The sequence below is a fragment of the Vidua macroura genome, chromosome 3, assembly GCF_024509145.1.
Source record: "Vidua macroura isolate BioBank_ID:100142 chromosome 3, ASM2450914v1, whole genome shotgun sequence".
NCBI classification, from domain to species: domain Eukaryota; kingdom Metazoa; phylum Chordata; class Aves; order Passeriformes; family Viduidae; genus Vidua; species Vidua macroura.
In genome coordinates, this window is record NC_071573.1 from 59,456,361 (window position 1) to 59,477,290 (window position 20,930).

Below are 20,930 nucleotides of genomic sequence, written 5' to 3' on the forward strand. Positions count from 1 at the left end.
CTTATAGCCTGCTCAAAGTCCAAGAAATACCAGAAGCCAGTCAAAAAGTCTTTTTTCCTGGCTAAAGATTAATCTTATTTTTGCAGGTATTCCCTTCTGGAATTGACCAGTTTTGCAGAAATGCTGAATCTGTAAAATAGAAAGAAATGCTTTCATTGCCTTTGGTCAAATTGTGTATCTAGTTGGTCTTACAATAAATCAGCAGAGCAACAGGTGATTGCTGGTGGAGTCTGCATGGCTTCCCAGGGGAAGAGGGATACAGTAAGGTGTCAATAGAAAGAAGTTCAAATAAATGGCATTTCAAAAGTGCCTACCTTACATGTCTACTTCAGGATCAAAGGAATCTCACCTTCAAAGTGTAAATCAGAGTCCTCTCAATAACTAATTTCCTCATATGAAGCCCATTTATCACGTCATAATGATCTACAGATTATTCAATATGGGATACAGTGGAGCTACACTTCTGACTCAGAAAAGCATTATCCTCTGGTCAAGATAAGCTACATATGGTTCACAAGACAACAAACCCTTACCTTCTAAAAAAGCTTCTCAGACATGGATGAGAAGAAAATTAGGGAGCCTAATGTGTTTATATAACACATATGAAAGCCAGGTAGACTGATTTGCTAATTTTTACTGCACAATGAATACTATTTATTTTTTGTATTATAATTGCTGAAACTTTAATAACAATTTCCATAGCTATTGCTAGCTTTTCTTGCTCAGCGGCTTAATTGCAAACCCCTCTTTACTATGTAACAATAATGCTGTTCATCTCTTGAACTGCAAATGAATGGGAAGGTACTGCTGATCCCACTCTACTAGGAATGCGTATGCAGATAGTCAGCTGCTTTCAAAGTCATGGAAAAGGCATGAAAGCTTCATCACAGAATCTGTCAAGTGCCTGTAAATCTTGGATTTGGGCTCAGGAGTTACAGTGTTAGATCTGGTAAATACAGGCCAGGCAATGCCTGACTGAAAGAATGAACTATCACAGTGATCATTCTAAGATAAGACTGTTAAAGTCTTGTTGAGGGAATTAGTTGGTGGAAGAAATCTCAGGTGTATTTTAGTTGAAACCAATGAGAATGAAACATGATGGTTCAGTGGTTGTTTGTTGGATGAAGATGGTTGTTTGGAATAAGATGCAGAAAATATATGTTACTTTTATTTTAATTTTTTTTAAGTGTATGAATGGTCATGGAAACACTGTTTGGTAATGCATACATGCAGCATTAGCATAGCTCAGATCCAGTGAACATAGTGAATGTTGCATCCACAACAGTGAGCCCAAACTGCAGAGGAAACAAACTGTGGGAAAAATGTGGTAGCTCTCATAACATTCAATGCCATCTATTTACTGGTGAATGCATTAATGACAATAATTGTCTCTGGATGTGTATCTGTACTCTGTATCCTGACCAATTAAAAAACATGAGTAGGTATCAAAATGAGACCAGTGAGAAAATGCGAAAGCCTACTTCACATTCAAAAGTTTTAAGAAAGACTTTTAAGATGAAACAGAAACAGGAATTCATATCTTTTAAATCTTACTTTGTGGTGCAGCTAGAAGTGTGGGTGTTGAAGAACAGAACAGCAATCATCTGATGAACAGCTGCCATCTACGCTAAGAACCTCACTGAAATCCATATTAAATTGAAATATCGGAGGCCTTTTTAAACACATAAAAAATCCCTGTGTGCTTTTTTGGATAACTGCTTTATCTGGCAACTTGATCTGTGCATATGATTCAATATTCACCAGTGATCATCACTGGTGAATTTGTGGTTTGGTAACACATAGGGATGAACCCCATCTAACCAGTTTCAATGCAGTAATGGTAGTGCCCCTGATTTACACTCTTCTTACAGCATCTGATAAAGTTTTAAATGGGAGGATTTACTTAAGACTGGCTTAATTTCCTTTTTCTTTGCTTTTATAACTTTTTTATAGAGTATGTAAAGGAAAAGTCAGGAAGAATGAATACTACTGGAAATATTGGATCTACAGGTTTGTAGTAAAAATCATGCAATAAAGTGGAGTTCTTCTTGCTCTACAGGGCTTAATTTTAACTCACTAATACAAATATCCCATCTGCAAATACACAAGAAATGTATTTTTTACACTGTGTATCCTAAGTATTCCTAAGTTGATTTGTCAGCATTTATCCCTAACTTACAAAACTACTCATCAAAACCTTCAAGTTTTCCCTTTCTTCCTATAGACAGCTTCATCACAACATAAATATCATAGCTTAAAGAAGGAAAGTATGTGAAATATTCAGCCATTTTCCTTTACCCCACAGGAAAAAAAAACCCTGTGTTTAAGGTGTCAGAAAAATCTCTTCATTCTGCTGCAGTCTTCCATCCTCTCTAGATGGTAAAAAATGAATTTTTTTCCCTATAATCAGTGAACTTTAAGGAAGAAGTAGAAGACCCTGCTGAATTTCCTTTTGCAGTGACTTCCACTCCCTCATTTAATTTCTCTCCTCCCTATTTCATTTTATAGCCCAGAAAAACCAATACTTACTCCCATACCTCAATTCCTGACATGACTTTGGTCTTAGAGTGGAATCTCTGGCAGGCCTGGTGGTATGAGAAGGAGGATTTGGGGGTAGGAGAGACGCATTCATCAAGCAGACGGCTATGTCAAAGAAAGATGCTGCTCTGGGATGCGTGGCCAAATAGAATATGCTGTTGCTGAGTGTGAGCAGGAATCTCAGACTTCATATTTACCATTTTACCAGACTTCAGAATAACACAAATTTTAGCATTTCCAAAGGTCACATGGTATGAGGTTTTAAGTGCAGCTCACAGGTTTTAGGGCAACAAAATTATTCCTTATTAGAATTAAAATGGCTTTTTTATTATTTAAGTAAAAAGGAAGGTCGTTGATAACTGCAAACAAGTTAACTTTTAAGCACTACACTAGACTTCAGCAATTCTTGCATGACATCAAATTTCACATAGGAGCTGTTCAGAACACTCAGGATTTATCCCATTTTAAAGTTGCCTGTCATATAAGAAAATTAAGAGCAATGTATGTTTATAGGCTGTGAAGACAGGAACTACTCTCCCTAACCTTGCTAGTGAATTTGATAGAGGGCCAGCAGGTCAGAGTTGTCCATCATGCTGCTCCTGCCTGCTCCAGACTTGTGGAGCAGCCGGCCAGTACCAAGTATTCACTGCCTCTGTGTCACACACCAACATCCCCAGAAAGCATTTTGCATTACTGGATGACTATCCAGGCTTCAAGGGTGAATTTGGCTTTTACTACAGAATGATGACGAAAGAATGCCATAACACTGATACAGCCACAGTACCACCACTGTAAGGTATAATGCCACTACCTAGGTATAAAAGGAAATATTCAGAACCCCTTCATAGGGATTTGATAAAAAAACTCCCAAGAAACTCTGACAGAATTTGTAAGACAAGTTGTTTGTGAATCAAAATGTCTGTCACTGACATTGCAGAGTCATATGTTTCCTTTTGTGTTTACAACTCGCCTACTCACCATAACCTCAATTCTTAACTACAGATCCCTCTCCCTCTGTGCAATTTACCTGTCTGTTAAGACAACAAGCACTTTGTCTAAATAAATGTTGGCAAGGTTGATTTTTACTGCATGTATAGCTGGTCACTTCTGAAAAGCATTTTTTTATATGCTGCATAGGTTAGTACATCCCTTAAAAAAATTTAGTAGTCACATCTGCAGTTTGATTGCTTCTTTCTAAAAGACAAACCCAGGCCAAGCAAGACAAAGAATCTGCTGATACACACATGTCACTCCAAGAATTCTCCTGACAAAGTTCCCACACCCAATTTAATTACTTCCCTACTGTAAAAACACTTTCCATCTGCATTTATTGTAATAGTTTCAAATCCAAAACTAACAGACTATAAAGCTAGCTAAATAAATGAATGATATTGGCCTTAGGTCCCAAGCCAGGAGCTATTCTGTAAGGCTGTGTGTCTCCAGCATTCATTTTTATGCTGATGTTTCATTTTATGTGCAGTGTTTTCACTTAAGCCTTGTTTAGAGAAGAATTACCTTGCTCCAGGCTCTGAAGTGTGTTGTGCCACACAGAGCCCTCTAGTGCTGCTCCAGCCCAAGGTCTGTCAGACATTCCTCTCTAAGACCAAAAGTCACATTGCAACCAAAAAATCCCACTTCAGGCTGTATACACAGCACTGCATATACTCAGGCTTGAAACACTAATTTCAACTCTATCTGATATAACCTCCAGCTGAGGTGCAGAGCTCAAAATGAAAAGTGTTTCTGTTGGAAAATGCACTTCAAAAAATAAAACTACCTGACTGACTATTGGTAACATGGGTTCTCTTGCACGTTCAGGAGAAAAAAAAAAGTATCTTATTCCTCAGACTCAGCATGAAGATTTTAACTATAGCTTGTAAGAAATTTCCTGATGTGCAGAGATAGTAACAGTACATTGCGTTCTGGGTCCTCAGGTTTGTTGCAGTTTGTTTTCATCACACTTTGATGAAATTACATCAGACTGGAATTCATAGTTTTTAAAGGCTTGAGATACAATAGATTTGGGCAATCACAACACTTTAAACTACACACTTGTATATGAGTGCTATGCCAAGCTGGGATTGTCCACGGTGTCAAAATACTCAGAAAGAACTTGACCTTCATGATAAATTTTAATCCAAAGTAGCAGCACAGAAGGTAAGTTTTTCATTTACAAGTTATGAGTACTGAAGGGCAAAGTAGGTTTCCACTGAAGTCCAGGTCAAAACTGCTACTGACTATGCTGAAAGCATTCTTGGACATTGAACTATCTCTTCCCTTTTCAGTTCTAACCAAACCAAATGAAAACACATATTAATAACAGATATGTCCTAATCCAAGAAACTCAGATGGTGCACAGTGCAGCTCAAGGCATAGATACTATAAAGGCCTTGGATATTGCAGGTGAATCCCAGAGAATCCCGCTGCAATAATTAAGGAATATAGTTATGATATAGGTAAGGATGGGTTTAGGGGGCAAACCTTGAATTATTTAACTTTTCTGAGTTTTAGTGACAATGTTAGTGAAATGTCAGGCTTATTTTGTGGCTCTCCCCTCACAATGAAAGCTTCTCAGCTTTTATGACACTGAAATAGTCTTCTTTACAGAAGCAAGACAAAGGCACTCACTAAATGTTGAAGAAAACTATCCACCACTTTACTAACAACCAGGAAGATGCAACTCTAAAACAGCTACTACTTCACTTGCTCAAAATTATCATTACACATACAAACATGTGCAAAACATGGAAGTTAAATCCATTTCCTTTTTCCCATGTACATGATATTAGAAACGACTCTGCTGGAAAGGAATGTATGGCTTCTTTCCAGCTTATGAACACAGCATGTTTTTCACATGTGAAAACAAAATGAAGTTTTGGTAAGGGCAAATTTTCCTAAATAAATAATTTGTTTTCCACACTGGAAATAAACTATATTTTCAATAAACTTCAAAACTCAGATATGCAGAAAAGGGATAACTGAATAGAGTGAGATCTGATCACACAGATTTCCCTGCACTATTTAATAATTGGAATTTTTTCTTAATTGAATGCGACCATTCAGTGTTCTGCCATCATCTAAACTCAACAACCCAGACTCTAGGCTGCATCTTTGGCCAGGAAAAGGGAAAAAAAACTTTTCCAGAGTGAAAACCATTACAACTGATCCAACCACTCGTTCTTTGCAAAATGTAACTCCGGGGCTCTGATGTTACACATCCACGGCACAGCTCAGCCTCGGTCTCTGCCACCGCACCACAGTCAGTCAACGTCGGCCCTCCAGCACCATACCTGGGATTCTGCGGCTCCGAACCATCAGACTCTGGACACGGCTTCTTTACCTGCAGGAGCAAAGCAGTGCTGGTTACTCTCGCTTGAAACACAACTTCCTCTTGCTCCCCCCATTCCAGCAGAACTTAAAGCGGATCCTGCCCTGCTCACAGGGATCTCTATAAAATATTTCCCGCACTTTACAGCAGCAGTTTGCTGTACTAAACAGTGTGTTTCATTATTATCCCATGAACAGCTGCCAACTGCACTTCCCCAGGCTCCATTAGTGGGTTAAATGTTCAGCTAAAATAGCTTGGGGAGTAGTCTTAACTAGGAACAAAGAAACCAAAGAACCAGGTTCCCCTCTTTGAAATGAGAAAGCCATACTGTTCTCAGCTTGGCCAAAAAATGTTTTCCCAATTGATACTGCTTCTGTTTCCTGCTAAAGCTCAAAATAATAAACACCAGGTTCTAGGGCAAAGCACACCATTAGTTAAATAATTCATATGGTATTTTTAATTTGGTGAATCTGCTAACTGTATGTTAACTATATTTTCCTATTGCATCAATGAATACATGCACTGTTTTCACTCATATTTACAATACATAAAAGGACATAAAAGGAATTTGAGCTTCCAATTTGATCTCCACAATACACTGCTGTAGGATGATTGGAGGTGATAAAATCCATCACTGTCAAAAAAAATTATAAAACTTTTCTTTTGCAGATTAGGTATCTCCTTGGGATCTTCATGATTTCCAGAAAAAATTTAATTGTACCTTCTGGTGATCTAAATTACTTGCATTTTCAGCTGAGGAAAAAACATTTTGCTCACTAGCTTGCTAATGCAAAATCCAGGGCTCTGTGGGAGGTTTCGAAGTTCCAGTTTTAAAGCCACCTAGAAATATCACTCACTGGGGCTCACTTGGTGTGAGAGACACAATAAAAAAAACCCATTCCCTTTACAACCAGCAAGTTCAATGACAAGTTTCAGGATACCTTGCATGAAGAAACTCTTCTATACTTTTTTGCTACTTTAAAAGTATTTCAGAGAAAAAAAAAAAAAAGTGACTTTGACTTACGTGAAGCTACTGACAAATGACAAAACTCTCACCCGGCCAAACAGAAAAGAGGACTAGACTAATGCTAAATATTATATATATATATAAGTTCCCTTAGCTGAATGCCATGGAAAATCACTCATAGAGATGAGCCACTCATAGAGCATGACACCCAAACCTGACAGGCAGTATTTCATAAACACTCAGGTGCAAATACCATTGCTATAGTTTTATGTTAATCACATTGATATTAAAGTAGCATAAGATCTGAAATACAGTAAAGTACTTCAGATAAAAAAGCATATGACCATCTACCATGAAAAATGCCTTCAGTATGCCTTATACACAAACATGAGAAATAGTTATTCAGATTACTGTACTGAGTGTTTCCTGAGTGTCAGTGTCAGAGGGAACTGTTCAAAAAATATATTCAAAATCATTTAAAGACACTGAAATGACAAACAGCCTCTCCTTGACAGGACGTGTTTAATTTCAGGGGCAGTTTGTCTCAACTAAGTTACAGAGATTTGACCAGAAAAATAATATTTTCATTTCGCATATAAAATATAATTTAAAATGATTGAAAACATAATGTATTTAGAGCTATAAAATACAATAACATAATTAAAATTAATTAGAAAAATAAGTATATGCCTAGTAGCTATACAGTATAAACCCTAATAGATCTTCTTTTTCCACATCCCTTTACACTTACAGCATATTTTTGTTATCTCCTTGCTCTTAAATTTACTGGCATTTATACATTCCTTTCCAATTCCTTTTCTGTTCTGTGGTTGCCACCAGTAGCACTGTCTCTCACATTTGCATTAGGGCTCAGATCGCATTCCCCAGGTCAGGAAAGTTCAATGACTCACTTTAATCAGCCCAACACCCTGTGGTGGGCAACTACCACAGAAGCCCAAAGATACTTGCAGCACACATTAACATAATCCAAGCACTTTTAACATACAGAATATATTAAGACCCCTGGTTTTCCTGGGCAGGGATGTGAGATGCAGTAATTGGGTACTCACAGACGAGTTTTCCTACCATAGCTCACGCTACTACTGCATTTTGTTTTGACCAACATTACAAAGCAATCTAATTTATCTGTATAAATTAACATTAAACATTAAATTAACATTAAACATTAAAAAAAAAAAACTAAAAAACTACCAACAAAAACCCCAACTGATAAATTTTGATAAAAGTTGAAAGGTCATAGCAGAAAAGCCACGAACAATTGTATCAAAAACACTCACTTCCTGTGTGATGTAACAAACTTGGGGAGAAAAAAAAGTGAGTATTTTTTATTTAAGAATATTGCAATGAAAGCAGAATGCTTAAAAAGTGGGGATATTTCAGGTTTGTCACTTGGCATATAGATGATGCAGTTCATCTATGATCATTATCTGAAGAAATGTGCAGAAGCACAGAGTATAGATTTGGCTTTTCCTCTGAGACTAAATGTAAACTTAATTGTGTATTTTTAGGGTCCCTCTTTGAGAGAAAAGATTTAATAAATAAAAATGTTATTTCTTAAAGGACGAACAGGCATGGGATTTTCTTTCAAGTGGCCATATGGAATGAACACCATTTCTCTTCAAGGCTACTCAAGTAGCAAAACAAATTCTGTTATTCATAAAATTATGCCACCCTTGAAGGTGAACAGAAAATCACTGTGAAAATGTCTGATCAAAGACTAAATATGGTTTCCTTTGTCTTCAGCTGACTGTTTTACCTCTTAATCTGCCTTGCTGACTGTTTTCAAAATAATTAACTTTCACTAACACCACATTTATTTACATTCTCATGTGTTAAATGCTATAAAAAGAACTTTTTCTTTACTCCTGCTCTGTTTTCCTTTCCCCCCTCTCTGTTTACACAGGTTTTCTCACCATTTTAGTTAAATGCATGTTGAGAATCATTCACAAGAGTAAGATTCAAGTTTCAGTTTGAATTCTGTTGAACTGCACTGAACTTTCCTGCTCTGGTTGCCTGCTACAAAATGTTTGAAAAGTCTCAGTTAAAAATGTTTAAATACAAAAATTTGTGAGAACAGATTGTTGTATTCATGTTTTGAATGTCACGTCATCGTGCTGCTGATTGGTTTCAGCACCTGAAAGTTGGAGGCAAAATCCCAAAACTGAAAGGGGAGGGGGAGGAATTATAATTTCTGTGAAATTAAGTCCACATTTATTTCAGTTTGTAAGATTCTAAAAGGCCTGTTGTCACACTGTTGGTGAACTCCTGTTGCAGTCTGGCTTCTGAATTTCTGAAGACTCTATCTGCATTGAATACTCTCCATCTCAAAGATGCTGGTGCTGAACAAGCCTTAGGATTACTTCTGAGTGCCAGGAGAACCTCATGCCATCAGTAAATGTGACACTATCAAAACTGTCCCTCTTTGCTTAGTCAGTTCCATCTCCCACTGTGCAGTACCCTGGGTACAGGGTACCCAGGCAGTACCTTGTGGACTCAAATGAAGGGAGGAAAACCAGAAAAAAAAAGAACAGGGAGAGGGAATGGAAATCAGGGGACAAAAGAAGAATGGGCTCTCCATGGTGACAAAACTAGAGGAGACGAGAAGCCAAATGAAAAAAAAATGTGACAGATGTAGGGGTGTGGTGTGAACAGCAGAAGAATACTGGGACTGGCTGAGATGGAACACCACAGTTTGCTCTCCTCTCTTCTAGATCTGGGACTAACAGCACAAACACAAACATGAGCACTCATCAGACATCTGTGAAAGTCACTACAAAAGTCATTAGTGACCAGTCTGCCCAGAGCAATGGACTAGTTCTGCTACTCCAGCTATTCAGAAGTCCTAATTAATGATCCAAGCTGGGAAAATCTACTTTGAACTTAGAAGATTGTGTATAAATGTTACTTTTATGTACAAAAATGGAAGTCAGATTTGGCTTAAACTTTTATTAAAAATAATCAAAGTTTTATATGATTTCTACTTTCACCTGATTTGGTTCATCAGAATTCAAATATGAACACTGTTAAAAGTGTCTGATAATTTGAGGTCACTGTGAAAAAGCTATGCGTTTATTAGGCAGCAAAGAACTGCAATAAAAGTATATGATAAATATTTACATGATGAAGGATTTTATATTAATTGGGCTTTGGATGCTTCATGTTTAACAAAGATAGAGGGAGGAACATTAAAAGAAAAATCTAACTATACATTCACTGGAAAAAAAGACACCCCCTGGAAAGCCTAGGATGTCAGGTAATAAGATCTGCACCATAATATGTAAGAAGCTGAATTTCCACAGGCCATATTAATTCTGGCATTTCCTTGCTTCTGATGTTTTTCTTTGCAACATTAACATCTTTTAACATGATTTTATTGGACCCCATTACACTAAATGTTAAACCATGAAATGGTCCTGCTCCATGAGGTGTTCTCACACACACACACACTGGTGGTATTAAACTCGTAATGCAACGCAGGTGAGAAATTCTAACCTTCTAACACTTACAGCTGAAAAATCTTGCCACATCAGCACTAAATTATTCTGGCAATGAATCTGCTGAGTTCCCTCATCTATTGCAAAAATTATGGCCTTGAGGATCCCTCCTAAATCAGTAGGGTTGCAACAGGGTTGAGTAGAGCCTGCAATGCTTTGGGCCTGGAGGAAGCAGTTATGCATGGTGGAGCTATGGAGACTCTAACATCAAGGAGACAAGAATGAAGAAAGAAAAGTACTTCTTGCAGACCCAAGGACAACTTCAAATCACATCTTTGTTCTTCCTCAGCCTGCGTGATTGCTCTGGAGTATGGGCAGAGCAAGTGCACTTCCACTGCCTTAATGACTCCCTACAGCAAATTACTCTGGAGGAAGTTGACCCATCTCTGCTCACTGTCCAGGGAAGGGACTATGTCTGTAGAACAACTCTAGGAGAGGATGGCACAGGCAGGGGAACAACTTGATGGAAATACCAGGTAGAAGAATATGACTCAGGGTATTAGTGACACTGCAATGAGAATGAATAGTAAAGAAAAGTAGTTCTCCTGAAATGTTTTTTAGATGCTGACTTTGACAGAGTTTACATGGAGTTTTATAACCATCTTGACAACAAATACCTTAATGGAGACTGTCTTTTCAATGTCTTTGTATATACCATTTGCCAAAGATTTCTTTTGCTGCCATGACATCATTGATACCACAAAACAAATAATGTCATTTGCTTGATAACAAAAACAGGGCAAGGGTTTGCTTACAGATACAGTGCTGGGATTTAGTCACAAATTGTAGCCATGCAGAAAACACACATGCTTTAGATTTAATTAAAAAACCCCACAACTGAACAACAAATATTCTTGAAAGTAAAGCAGTTTTTGATGACTGAATTCAAATAATACTCCAGCTATGTATGCCTTGTGAAGACAAAATCTCAATGAAGCTTCTGCAAAACCAAACATATGTTGAGTAGACCTAGAGAAACATCTCAAAAAAGAATTCTAAATAATCCCAAATTCTGAACTTTTTTTTCCACAGTAATTCACTATGCTGCCACACTTCCATAAATCTCATAAGAATTTCACTTACTTAAAACTAGTGACAATAATAAAATTATATAATTTAAAATTTGTATTAAAATACAATATTAAATGAAATTAAAATGCATATGAAAACGTAAGACAACATAGTTGTGCACAACCAATTTTAAATTACATTTCTGATTACATTTGGTTAAAAACCAAAACGCTGATCCTACTCTTGAATGAAAGAACTTGAAGCAATAGAAAATTGATTTCCCCCCCCCTATTTTTTACAGTGCAAAGACTGTTCATAGCTGTACTTTATCTGAATCACACCCTCAAGTAGGTTTGTCATATTTCAGCAGATCTGAAAACAAGAGTTCTGATTGCAATGGAAGAATGAGGAAAAATATGCTACATTAATTAAATTAAAATTCACTCTTAAAGGAGGTTTTTGGTTGTTGGCTTGTTTTTTCTTAATAAAAGTCTATATGAGCTAGTTCTCTAGGGGAAACATTTCTGCTCACCACCTAAACTAGGTTTAGCTATTCAGTGGTCTCTTCTATTTTCTTAGTAATGAAATCATTATGCCATCAACTACAATTGACAACTCTAATCAAAACAAGATTGAGGTTTGAATACGCATTTTTTTAATGAAAGTAAAGTGCAAATTATTTAAAAGTTTTGGGTATGAAAGCAGACTGCTGATGCTGACCTTTGCATTTTTTGTAGCACAGTAGAGGAGACTTCATATTCAAAGACATCAGATATGCTTCCATGCCACTAAGGGGTGAAGCAAGGGATGGGAACAAGAAAAGTCACTGCTGTTCCACCATCACTTCTGTTTTCCATGCAAACCTTTCCTGAGATAGATTTGTTCTTGATGAAATGCATCATGAAGTTACAGTAGTAACTTTGATCAGACCCACTAGGAGAGGTACACCTAACTCACAAGGAAAACTAATCCAGAAGGGATATATTTAGTATTAAATACCTACAGTTCAGGCATCTAAATCGGTCTAGGCTTGTCACATAAGGCTTCCTTTGCATATAATAGAAAGATACAGATGTATTTCACTGGACCTAGAGTAGTCATCCATTTCAGGCAGAGGGGAATTACACCAAATTAACTGTGATTAATGGCTTCTACTCTCCACTTACCTGCTGAAATGCAGGTAGTTGGGAAAAACTGAGGAAATGGAATGGTGCTGCAAAAGAGAGGGACAAAGCCTGTGTGCCTCATGACATCCTCCATGAAATCCTCTTTGTTGGCAACAAAGATTATAACAATGGAGAGAGACGGCTCCCATGGAAGTTGCATGTTTTAGAGCCTCAGCTGTACAAATTGCTGCTGAGAACAGTTTGGACAAACCAGGAACCAGTCCATGGAAAGCCCAAAGAGCTGCAAAGAGGTGCTGCATTTCATTTAGATCTTATTTCACCAGGCTGGAATGATGAGCAGTGACACACTAGAACTCTTGCTGGCGTGCACATTGCATACACATTGAAGTTAATGGGAATTTAATCAATCCAGGTAAATGCCTTTTTCATGTCTCCAATGAGACTATAATGATCATTTCTTTTGAGCACACTGCACAGTCTTATCATTAACACAAGCCTTTGTAAAACATAAATCAGAAAGCTTTATATATATAAAATATAAAACTCTGTTTCTATTGAGAAGTTTTAGAGAATGAAGGTATCGTTAAGGTGACATGATTGATAAGATCTGAGACAACTGTAACTCCTCAATTTTCTTATTCATATTCTATTCTATTGGGGACTAAACATTCCTTCCTTGGTAATTTCTTGCTAGTGGAAAGGTTTCCTATGTGTTTGTTTTTGCAACATGACTAATGGGTCCAAACAGTTCAGAGCTCTAAGCATTTTAAAAATCTTTTATACCTGCAAACATTTTAAAAACACATTTTAAACTGCCTTTGGCACAAGTGCACTAAAAATATCAGAGGGTGTAACAGTGTAACAGTCCAGTCATGATTTAAGCGATTGGAACCTATAAAGTATTAACTTGTACATTTTGAAAAGCATTTATGCATGCACTGTGGGAAAAACTGGCATTCTCTTTTTCTTTTTGTTTGTTTGTGTACAATGAAAGAAGGAAATATGCCTTCCCTTAACTGGTGGGTCAGGCAGGGCAAATGCCATACTACAATGGCACTTTTTGTTTCAGCCTGAGTTACCTAATAGCTCAGAGAACGCTTTTCCCTGCAGCTGGGAGAGTGGGCCTGGCTCCCTTTGAAAAAGAGAAAAGAAAAGAGGGAAGGGAAGGGAAGGGAAGGGAAGGGAAGGGAAGGGAAGGGAAGGGAAGGGAAGGGAAGGGAAGGGAAGGGAAGGGAAGGGAAGGGAAGGGAAGGGAAGGGAAGGGAAGGGAAGGGAAGGGAAGGGAAGGGAAGGGAAGGGAAGGGAAGGGAAGGGGAGGGAAGGGGAGGGGAAAGGAAAGGGGAAAGGAAAGGGGAAAGGAAAGGGGAAAGGAAAGGGGAAAGGAAAGGGGAAAGGAAAGGGGAAAGGAAAGGGGAAAGGAAAGGGGAAAGGAAAGGGGAAAGGAAAGGGGAAAGGAAAGGGGAAAGGAAAGGGGAAAGGAAAGGGGAAAGGAAAGGAAAGGAAAGGAAAGGAAAGGAAAGGAAAGGAAAGGAAAGGAAAGGAAGGAATTAGCTCCCCATTCAGATGTTCAAAGGTTTGGAAACTCCACCAGCCTGGAGCTCATTAATCAGCAAATTCAGATTCAGGAAAAAATACTAAAGCATTAGCACTGGTTTTCTCTCATTCTTTTTTTCTTTCTCTCACATTATTTTCCTAGCTCTCTCCCTGCCCCCCACCCCCATAATCTCTTAAAAATGCCCACACAAACCTAAATACAAACCTCTGGCTTTTTTTGCCTTTTCCAGTCAACAGTATATCTCAGTGAAGCTGAATCTACTAGTGTACCCTTGGTATCTTCCTGGTGTATTGCTGGTATCTCCAAACTGGCAATAGCTAGAAGATACCATTCTTAATCTAGACATGGAAAAATGCTTACTGTTTTTAGTTCATTTATGCTCCCATGATGTCCTGCAGTTTTATTGCAATCACACATTTTTTTTTTTTAAGTGTTTGCTTTTTAAATATCAGCATTCCCAAATACAATTGCTCTTTTTTCAGGGGAAAAAAAAAAAAAAACCAAATAAAAACAACAACAACATACTGAAATGCAGGAAATCAGTTATGCTGTGCAATGCTTTCTAGATTTCATCTTGTGATTCCTCAGCTCCACAGAAATATTGTAAGCACTAGATGTATCGAAACTGCTTTGGAGGTATCATTTAATATTCAAAGGAATACCAAGTCATCCCCTGTTATATGCATAAAATTCAGAACCTCCTCAGAAAACCTGAACTTATTTTCTTTCCTCCTGCTTTTCAAAACCAACCAGGGCCAACAAATGCAAAGAAAAAAAGAGTAAACTTTGAAGCTGAAATTTAAAGCAATGAAAGTCAGGAAGTTCAAAAGTTAATGTTCCTATGGCTGTGTTAACTTGGCCATGTTGCAAATAGATCATGCAAATACTTCAAGCTATTTTGTTAAAGGCCTGTAGTACTGTGCCATAAAGCATAATAAAACATGCTGTTTTCTTTTCATGTGGAAACCAACTTGTATGAGGAACAGTACAGTATTTCTACTGCTAATGCAGACCTCTCCACCACAAGTCAAGTATCTCTGCCTCAAGGCACTTTTCTGTTCTGACAATGCTGGTGTCTCATTGGAATCCAGCTTCCCCTTAGTTCACCCAAGAGCTTACATACTGACCCCCACAGGAACAAAGGACAACTTCTCTCTTGACTCATTTGCCTCATCAGAAAATAATCTCTCTTTCCCCTTGAGATCAAAGAACACTTGTCACAACTTTTCCATCCCTCACTTAGACAAAATTTAAACAAATGGCCTTGTCGATCATCTCCTTTCTGTATTTCACTATCCTGTTTTTTACCAAGGATCATATTGATACCTCAGTGCAGTAAACAACATGATCTCACATCTCTCAAATACTCATCTCCACTACAGATGATGAAATACATACATGTAAAATATTCTGATTTACCAAAGAATTTATTTTACTCTCCTTGTACTCTTTTGTTTGTCTTCTGTGTTTTTAATATACATATTGCCATGTGCTAAGGTTAAAGGAGATCAGCCCCAGAAAATGTGCCTTATTCTTGGTCAAATATGTTTCATAGCTGTATTGAGAGCTAGCCCACCAGTGCTGGGTCAGTGTTAAGTAAGCAAGGTCTGAAAAACCATCAGTTTCACTACCCTCTCTGTCTTGGAGAAGCATACGCATCAGCTGCATTCTTCATCCCAGAGCTAAAGGGACTTTAAAGACAAGGATTGTGGTTTTGAACTATATTCAAAAAGCTCAGGAAGAGAAAAACAGCTCTAATGTGTTCGCCATACCCTTACTTGATGTGACCTTTATACTAATTCGTTTTCAAGCACTGAAATCCTCATAGAAGTACAACCAGTTTAAGAATGAATGAATACCTGACTCCGATCATGGTCTGACAGAATGGGATGGAATAGTTTGGGCGCACTGAAAGCATTGTATATGGATTCAGCTACATGACAACTGGATTTATGGGCAATCCAAAGTTCCTAGGTTGAGGTTTGAATTATTCCAGACAACACGGTAAGCTCTTCCTACAAGCTCTTCCAAGTTTAGCCACTAGTTCACTGCTGCCAGTTTTGCTCAGATGCTTTTCAGCCAACTTTTCTTCACTCTTGGTCTTACTCAAGTTGTACGAGCCAGATGTAATGCTAGGAGACCAGTTATTACCTGCAGTGTCTGCCAGCATAATCCACCCTGTGAGACCTGTCCATCACACATATGTCATATAGAATCAGAGGTAACGTTGCACAGGTCCTTCAGAAAATGAGAGAAACTACTTCAGATTTTCAGTACACTTCTCAGTGTGCAGCTAGTAAGAAGGACTCAAGTCACTTCTTTGTTTTTTGGATCCTTCATGCCTCAGGAGAGACAACCATATCCAACTGACAGTGTTGTAACTGACATAGAGTACCAGAAATATGAGAAAATGAATCTGAGCATAATTCACAGATAATTAAGAACATCCAACTTCTTCATTATCAAAACAATGATAATTTTTGTCAGTAAAAATACCTGTTATTCACTGTGCTGCTTCACAACCCTGAAATTCACATTTATGTTGAATATGTGTGCAGAGACCTGAGGATGCAAAGAGGCTCTTTGTGACCAACTGCAATGACTGCAGAGTGAGATCCAGTTCTGCCAAATTCTGCATGGGCTTCAGCAACAGCTGCCTGAGGTGATGCTGTATTCACTCCTCCAGCAAAAGACAGTCCCTGAGCATGGAAGGGTTGCCAACCTTGGGACAATCCCACAAAGATTTAAGCTTAGGCCTAAATCAGATCGTGGTGGTTTGGCTTGTTACTGTCAATGCAACAATTCAGAATAATGAAGGTCAGTCTGAATACGCCTTAGTAGGACAGGAGGCTCAATTAATGCCAAAAAAAGCAACAGGTGGACAAAGCAATAAGACAGGTTGGAAGGAGATGAACAAGGTAATATGAGCAGGTAATATGAACATGATTTATAGCCCAGCACCTGCCTACCTATTAACGGCTGGCAGAGTCCTGTAGCATTGTGGAAGATGGGAATTATGTTAAAACAATACTAAAATAAAATAAAACTGGAAAAAACCTACCACAAAGCCCCAACAATAAAAAGGGTTCTGCTCTTCTGTGGTAGCTTTTCTCTTGGTAGTAGATCAAAGGTATTCAGCTATAAATATCTGACTTTTCCACAGATAATATCTATGAATCTGATCATGAAGATATAATTTGGTCTATGAAAACAGCCCAAGCTGAAGTCATCAGCTAATTGTACAACACTAGTATTTTTGCACAATGCATTGAGGTTATTCCAATTAAAACCACCTGCTTAAAGTGTATGCAAACGACTATGCTACAAATAATTTTTAAAAGTGTGTCCAAAACTTTTGAAAATAGTGGAAGGAGAAGGTAATAAGTGCACATCATAGTCTACTGAGAAAATTACCAAGTAAATCTGTACGCTAACAGTGAACAGCTGAGTTTTTTCCTAGCTTCATACATTTATGTTCTCCCACATTTCTGAAGCTAATTTATTTAGAATTTTAGCAACAACTTCTAGCAGCTGTTCTAACAATTATAAACTACATCAGATAACTAAGAACTTCAGTAGCCTATTTCTCTCATAGTAAGGATGCAAAGGATTATTTGTAATTCAAACTACTTTATGGTGAAAATGAAATAATCCATTTTTTGTGGCCCAGATGTTATCCAACTGGTGAAAAAATAATTTGTTAGAGGTCAGATAAAAGGACACACAGTGCTGCAGTGTAAAATCTCACAAACACTGGATATAAACGGAAGACCTATTCACACTAATTTGTATTATCAGGGAACCAAATTTATTTTGTTTCTGGTTACTTTAATTTTCAATGCCTTTGGAACATGTCAGTAAAAGTGAAGAAAATGCTGCTAGGAAAAAAAGTCCTTTTTTTTTTCTTTTTTTTCCCTTTTTTTCCTTTTTTTTAGGGATATGAGGAAAAGAAGAATAATTTAGCAAAGGCAAACTACAGATAAAATCCTTTCTAATAAATGCATAGGAAAATATACTGCACTTATTGTGCACTATAGTTACTATGTGCTATTAAGCATCACAGAAGCAAACTCCTACGTAGTGAGACTAGTTTTTATACAAATGATTTAGATTTGATTATTTAAATATTAATGAGCATTTCTAACACAACATTCATTAAAAACCCTGTTAATATTGTAGGGCTAAAATGCCATTCAGTGAAATTAATAATAAAAGGATAAATGATTAATAGTATCCATACCCAGGAATACAACATGCATTTGGTTGTATACTAGTAACAACAACAGCCACAATTAGAAATTACGTTAAGAATATTTAATTTTTGTTTTGTCACTTGCATTATGCTGTAGTTCTTAGCACTAGTCAGAATCGCTGTATTTACAGCATAAAGTATGTAAATAAATCTCAAACTATCAGCTAATAATATGTTTTTCTTTATTAGCCAAGGGGGACAACATCAGAAGTAATACAGCTCTTGAAATACTGCCACAAGAAGGAACCACTTGACAGATCATATTTCAGCTCACATGTAGGCCAATTTTGTCTCTTTTTCAGGTTTAAAAATTTGACTGGTAATGTCTCACTATGGGTCTTTAGTATATCCAAAGAGATTTTCTTTTTTTATCATTATTATTAACACTGCTACATTAAAATGTATAATTTTAAAATATTTGAAAGTATGTTTTAATTTTAAAGGTGTTTTATATACAAAATAGTTGAACTAGTTTTCCAGAAGCAATCAATTTACTTTGTCAGGGTTTGTTTTTCCAAATTCATACCATTTTGTTTATATTTGCTGTCCTCCAGTAAATTCTTTAGCCAGCAGGCAATTACTTGGAATAAGGAGTTCTTCCAATTTATTTTGGATGGTTTTATATACCCATCTCAAGTATTAAAGAAAGAAACCTCTTTAGTTTAGGAAAATATAACAACCAAGATTCCCTAAACTCTCAAAGCATTTAAAACAAAAATGAAGAGACAGCTTCATAGTGACAGATGAATTTCATGTACCCAGGGCAATGCCCAGGAGTTACAATAAAGTACAATAAAGTATATCTTTAACTCATCTGCAGCCATTCTTCCCACAAGACTTCGCGCATTCACCCCTATTCCAGACAAGTGAGCAAGTGTCCTTTGTCTCTGGCTCAGCATGCCAAATCTCCTGCATCTTTAGACTCTCCTCCCTTCTCTCCTGTCTCCCCAACCTGATCCTGGAATGTTTTGGCCATGAGGTTAAGAAAGATTCCCCCATTTATCACAACCTGCCAAGCACAACAGGGTCACAGTCCCAGCCCCAGTGCTATCACTTAGCTAATCCAGCCTCGGCACAGGCACAAAACTTCAAAGATATTTTGCCACGGGCAAAAGTTAGTCCTTATTTGCTTTAAAATCCAAGTATCAATCAAGTTAAACTGTGCTTCAGTAGAGCTAACAGTTTGAATGTTCAGAACAACATGGACATTTGGTTTTTAGCTGTGGCTCTAATTGAATGCAGAGCTCACCTGGGATAGCAGTACAAATACTTCAAGTGCAGCAAAAATCTCATAATGGGACAATTCATTTTATCCACCAGAACACCCTTGATGTAAAGAATTGTTCAGTTGTTCATGTAAAGACACAAAAGCAACTTCTGGTGCATGTGTGCAAATAAATACAGATAATACACACAGAACCTCTGTTTATGTTAAATCACTTCAGATTATTTTCCCTTCCAAAGGTTTTACTATGAGTTATACCAGATGAGCAGCCAAACTTATCTGACTGTAAAAGTCATTTAATGACTAATAAGTCATGATTTATCCCTGAAATTAATGTGAAGAGCAATTACAGATTTACTACGAGAACAAGCAAAGGACTTTTCTTCAATATCTAGGAAGCAAATTATCGATTAACCCTAGGTAAAATAATATGTGAATTTTACTATCCTGGGACTCTGCCTAGCATTTCTGTACAACCTAATGCAAACAATACAATAATTGTGCTGTTTAAATCAATCCAGGTTCTTCTTCAATGTGTATTTTTAACTGCATCCTTCTGGGGCTAAAAAGGGATCCATCTTAAAATCAGCTTTTAAAAAAATCTTCACCTTTTCTGCAGATATTTACTTATAATTGAATACTGTTTAATCATGTATTAATTCAGAGCAGTGAATGAATATTGCAAAGAGAAATAAACCACATAGATATTATCTTTCCTGTTGAGCTACTACTGAAATGTATATTACTTTTTTCCAGCAATATGATTGAAAATATCTTTAATAAAATAAAACAGAAAAAGGAAGCAAGTAGCATATTAGCTACAGCATTAAATTCTGCAAACTGCTTACATACCTTTTGTGCATAAATTTAATAAGCCATGCCCTCCTTTTATTTAAAAATTCTGAAACATGTTAAATTTTTAATCCCTTGTTAATAACATTTACTAAATAAGTTTTACAATTCAAAGCTTAAAACTGAACAAAGTGCTAATCATTTCCTCTATATTCCCAAAGTAAATGTAAATTCAATAAAATTTATGTATAGCTGTTTGCAAAGTAAAGAACAGAAAAAAAAGATAAAAATGATAGGTAAGCATGTGAACGAGACAGTATGCAGTGTGGTTTTTCATCTGCTTCTTCTATGTAATAGTATGTTCAGACATTTTCACAAACCACATTCTGTTTAAGAAAATAACCTTGACTTCTAATTTCTGTAACAGATGAATTCGCTTCCTTGTATGCGCACTCTAACATGCATTTATATGTGTGTGCGTGATCATGCAAACATACAAACATGCAGATGTTTTCCAAAGCCAAATTCAAGTTCTTTTGCTTGATGTTATCCATATTCACACAACGTTGCTGCTATTTGCTGTACCATTTAACAAGATATACCTTTATAAATCTCAAATC

The 20,930-nt window shown here is 37.0% G+C and overlaps 1 protein-coding gene across 1 annotated transcript in view; it reads right to left on the reverse strand.

The window, feature by feature from the left end:
- Positions 1 to 20,930, reverse strand: part of EYA4 (EYA transcriptional coactivator and phosphatase 4) — a 121,194-nt gene that overhangs the window by 59,512 nt on the left and 40,752 nt on the right. The window contains exon 2 of the mRNA XM_053973114.1: positions 5,829 to 5,878. Coding sequence (XP_053829089.1) covers positions 5,829 to 5,878 — 50 coding nt within the window. The remainder of the gene's footprint in view (positions 1 to 5,828; positions 5,879 to 20,930) is intronic.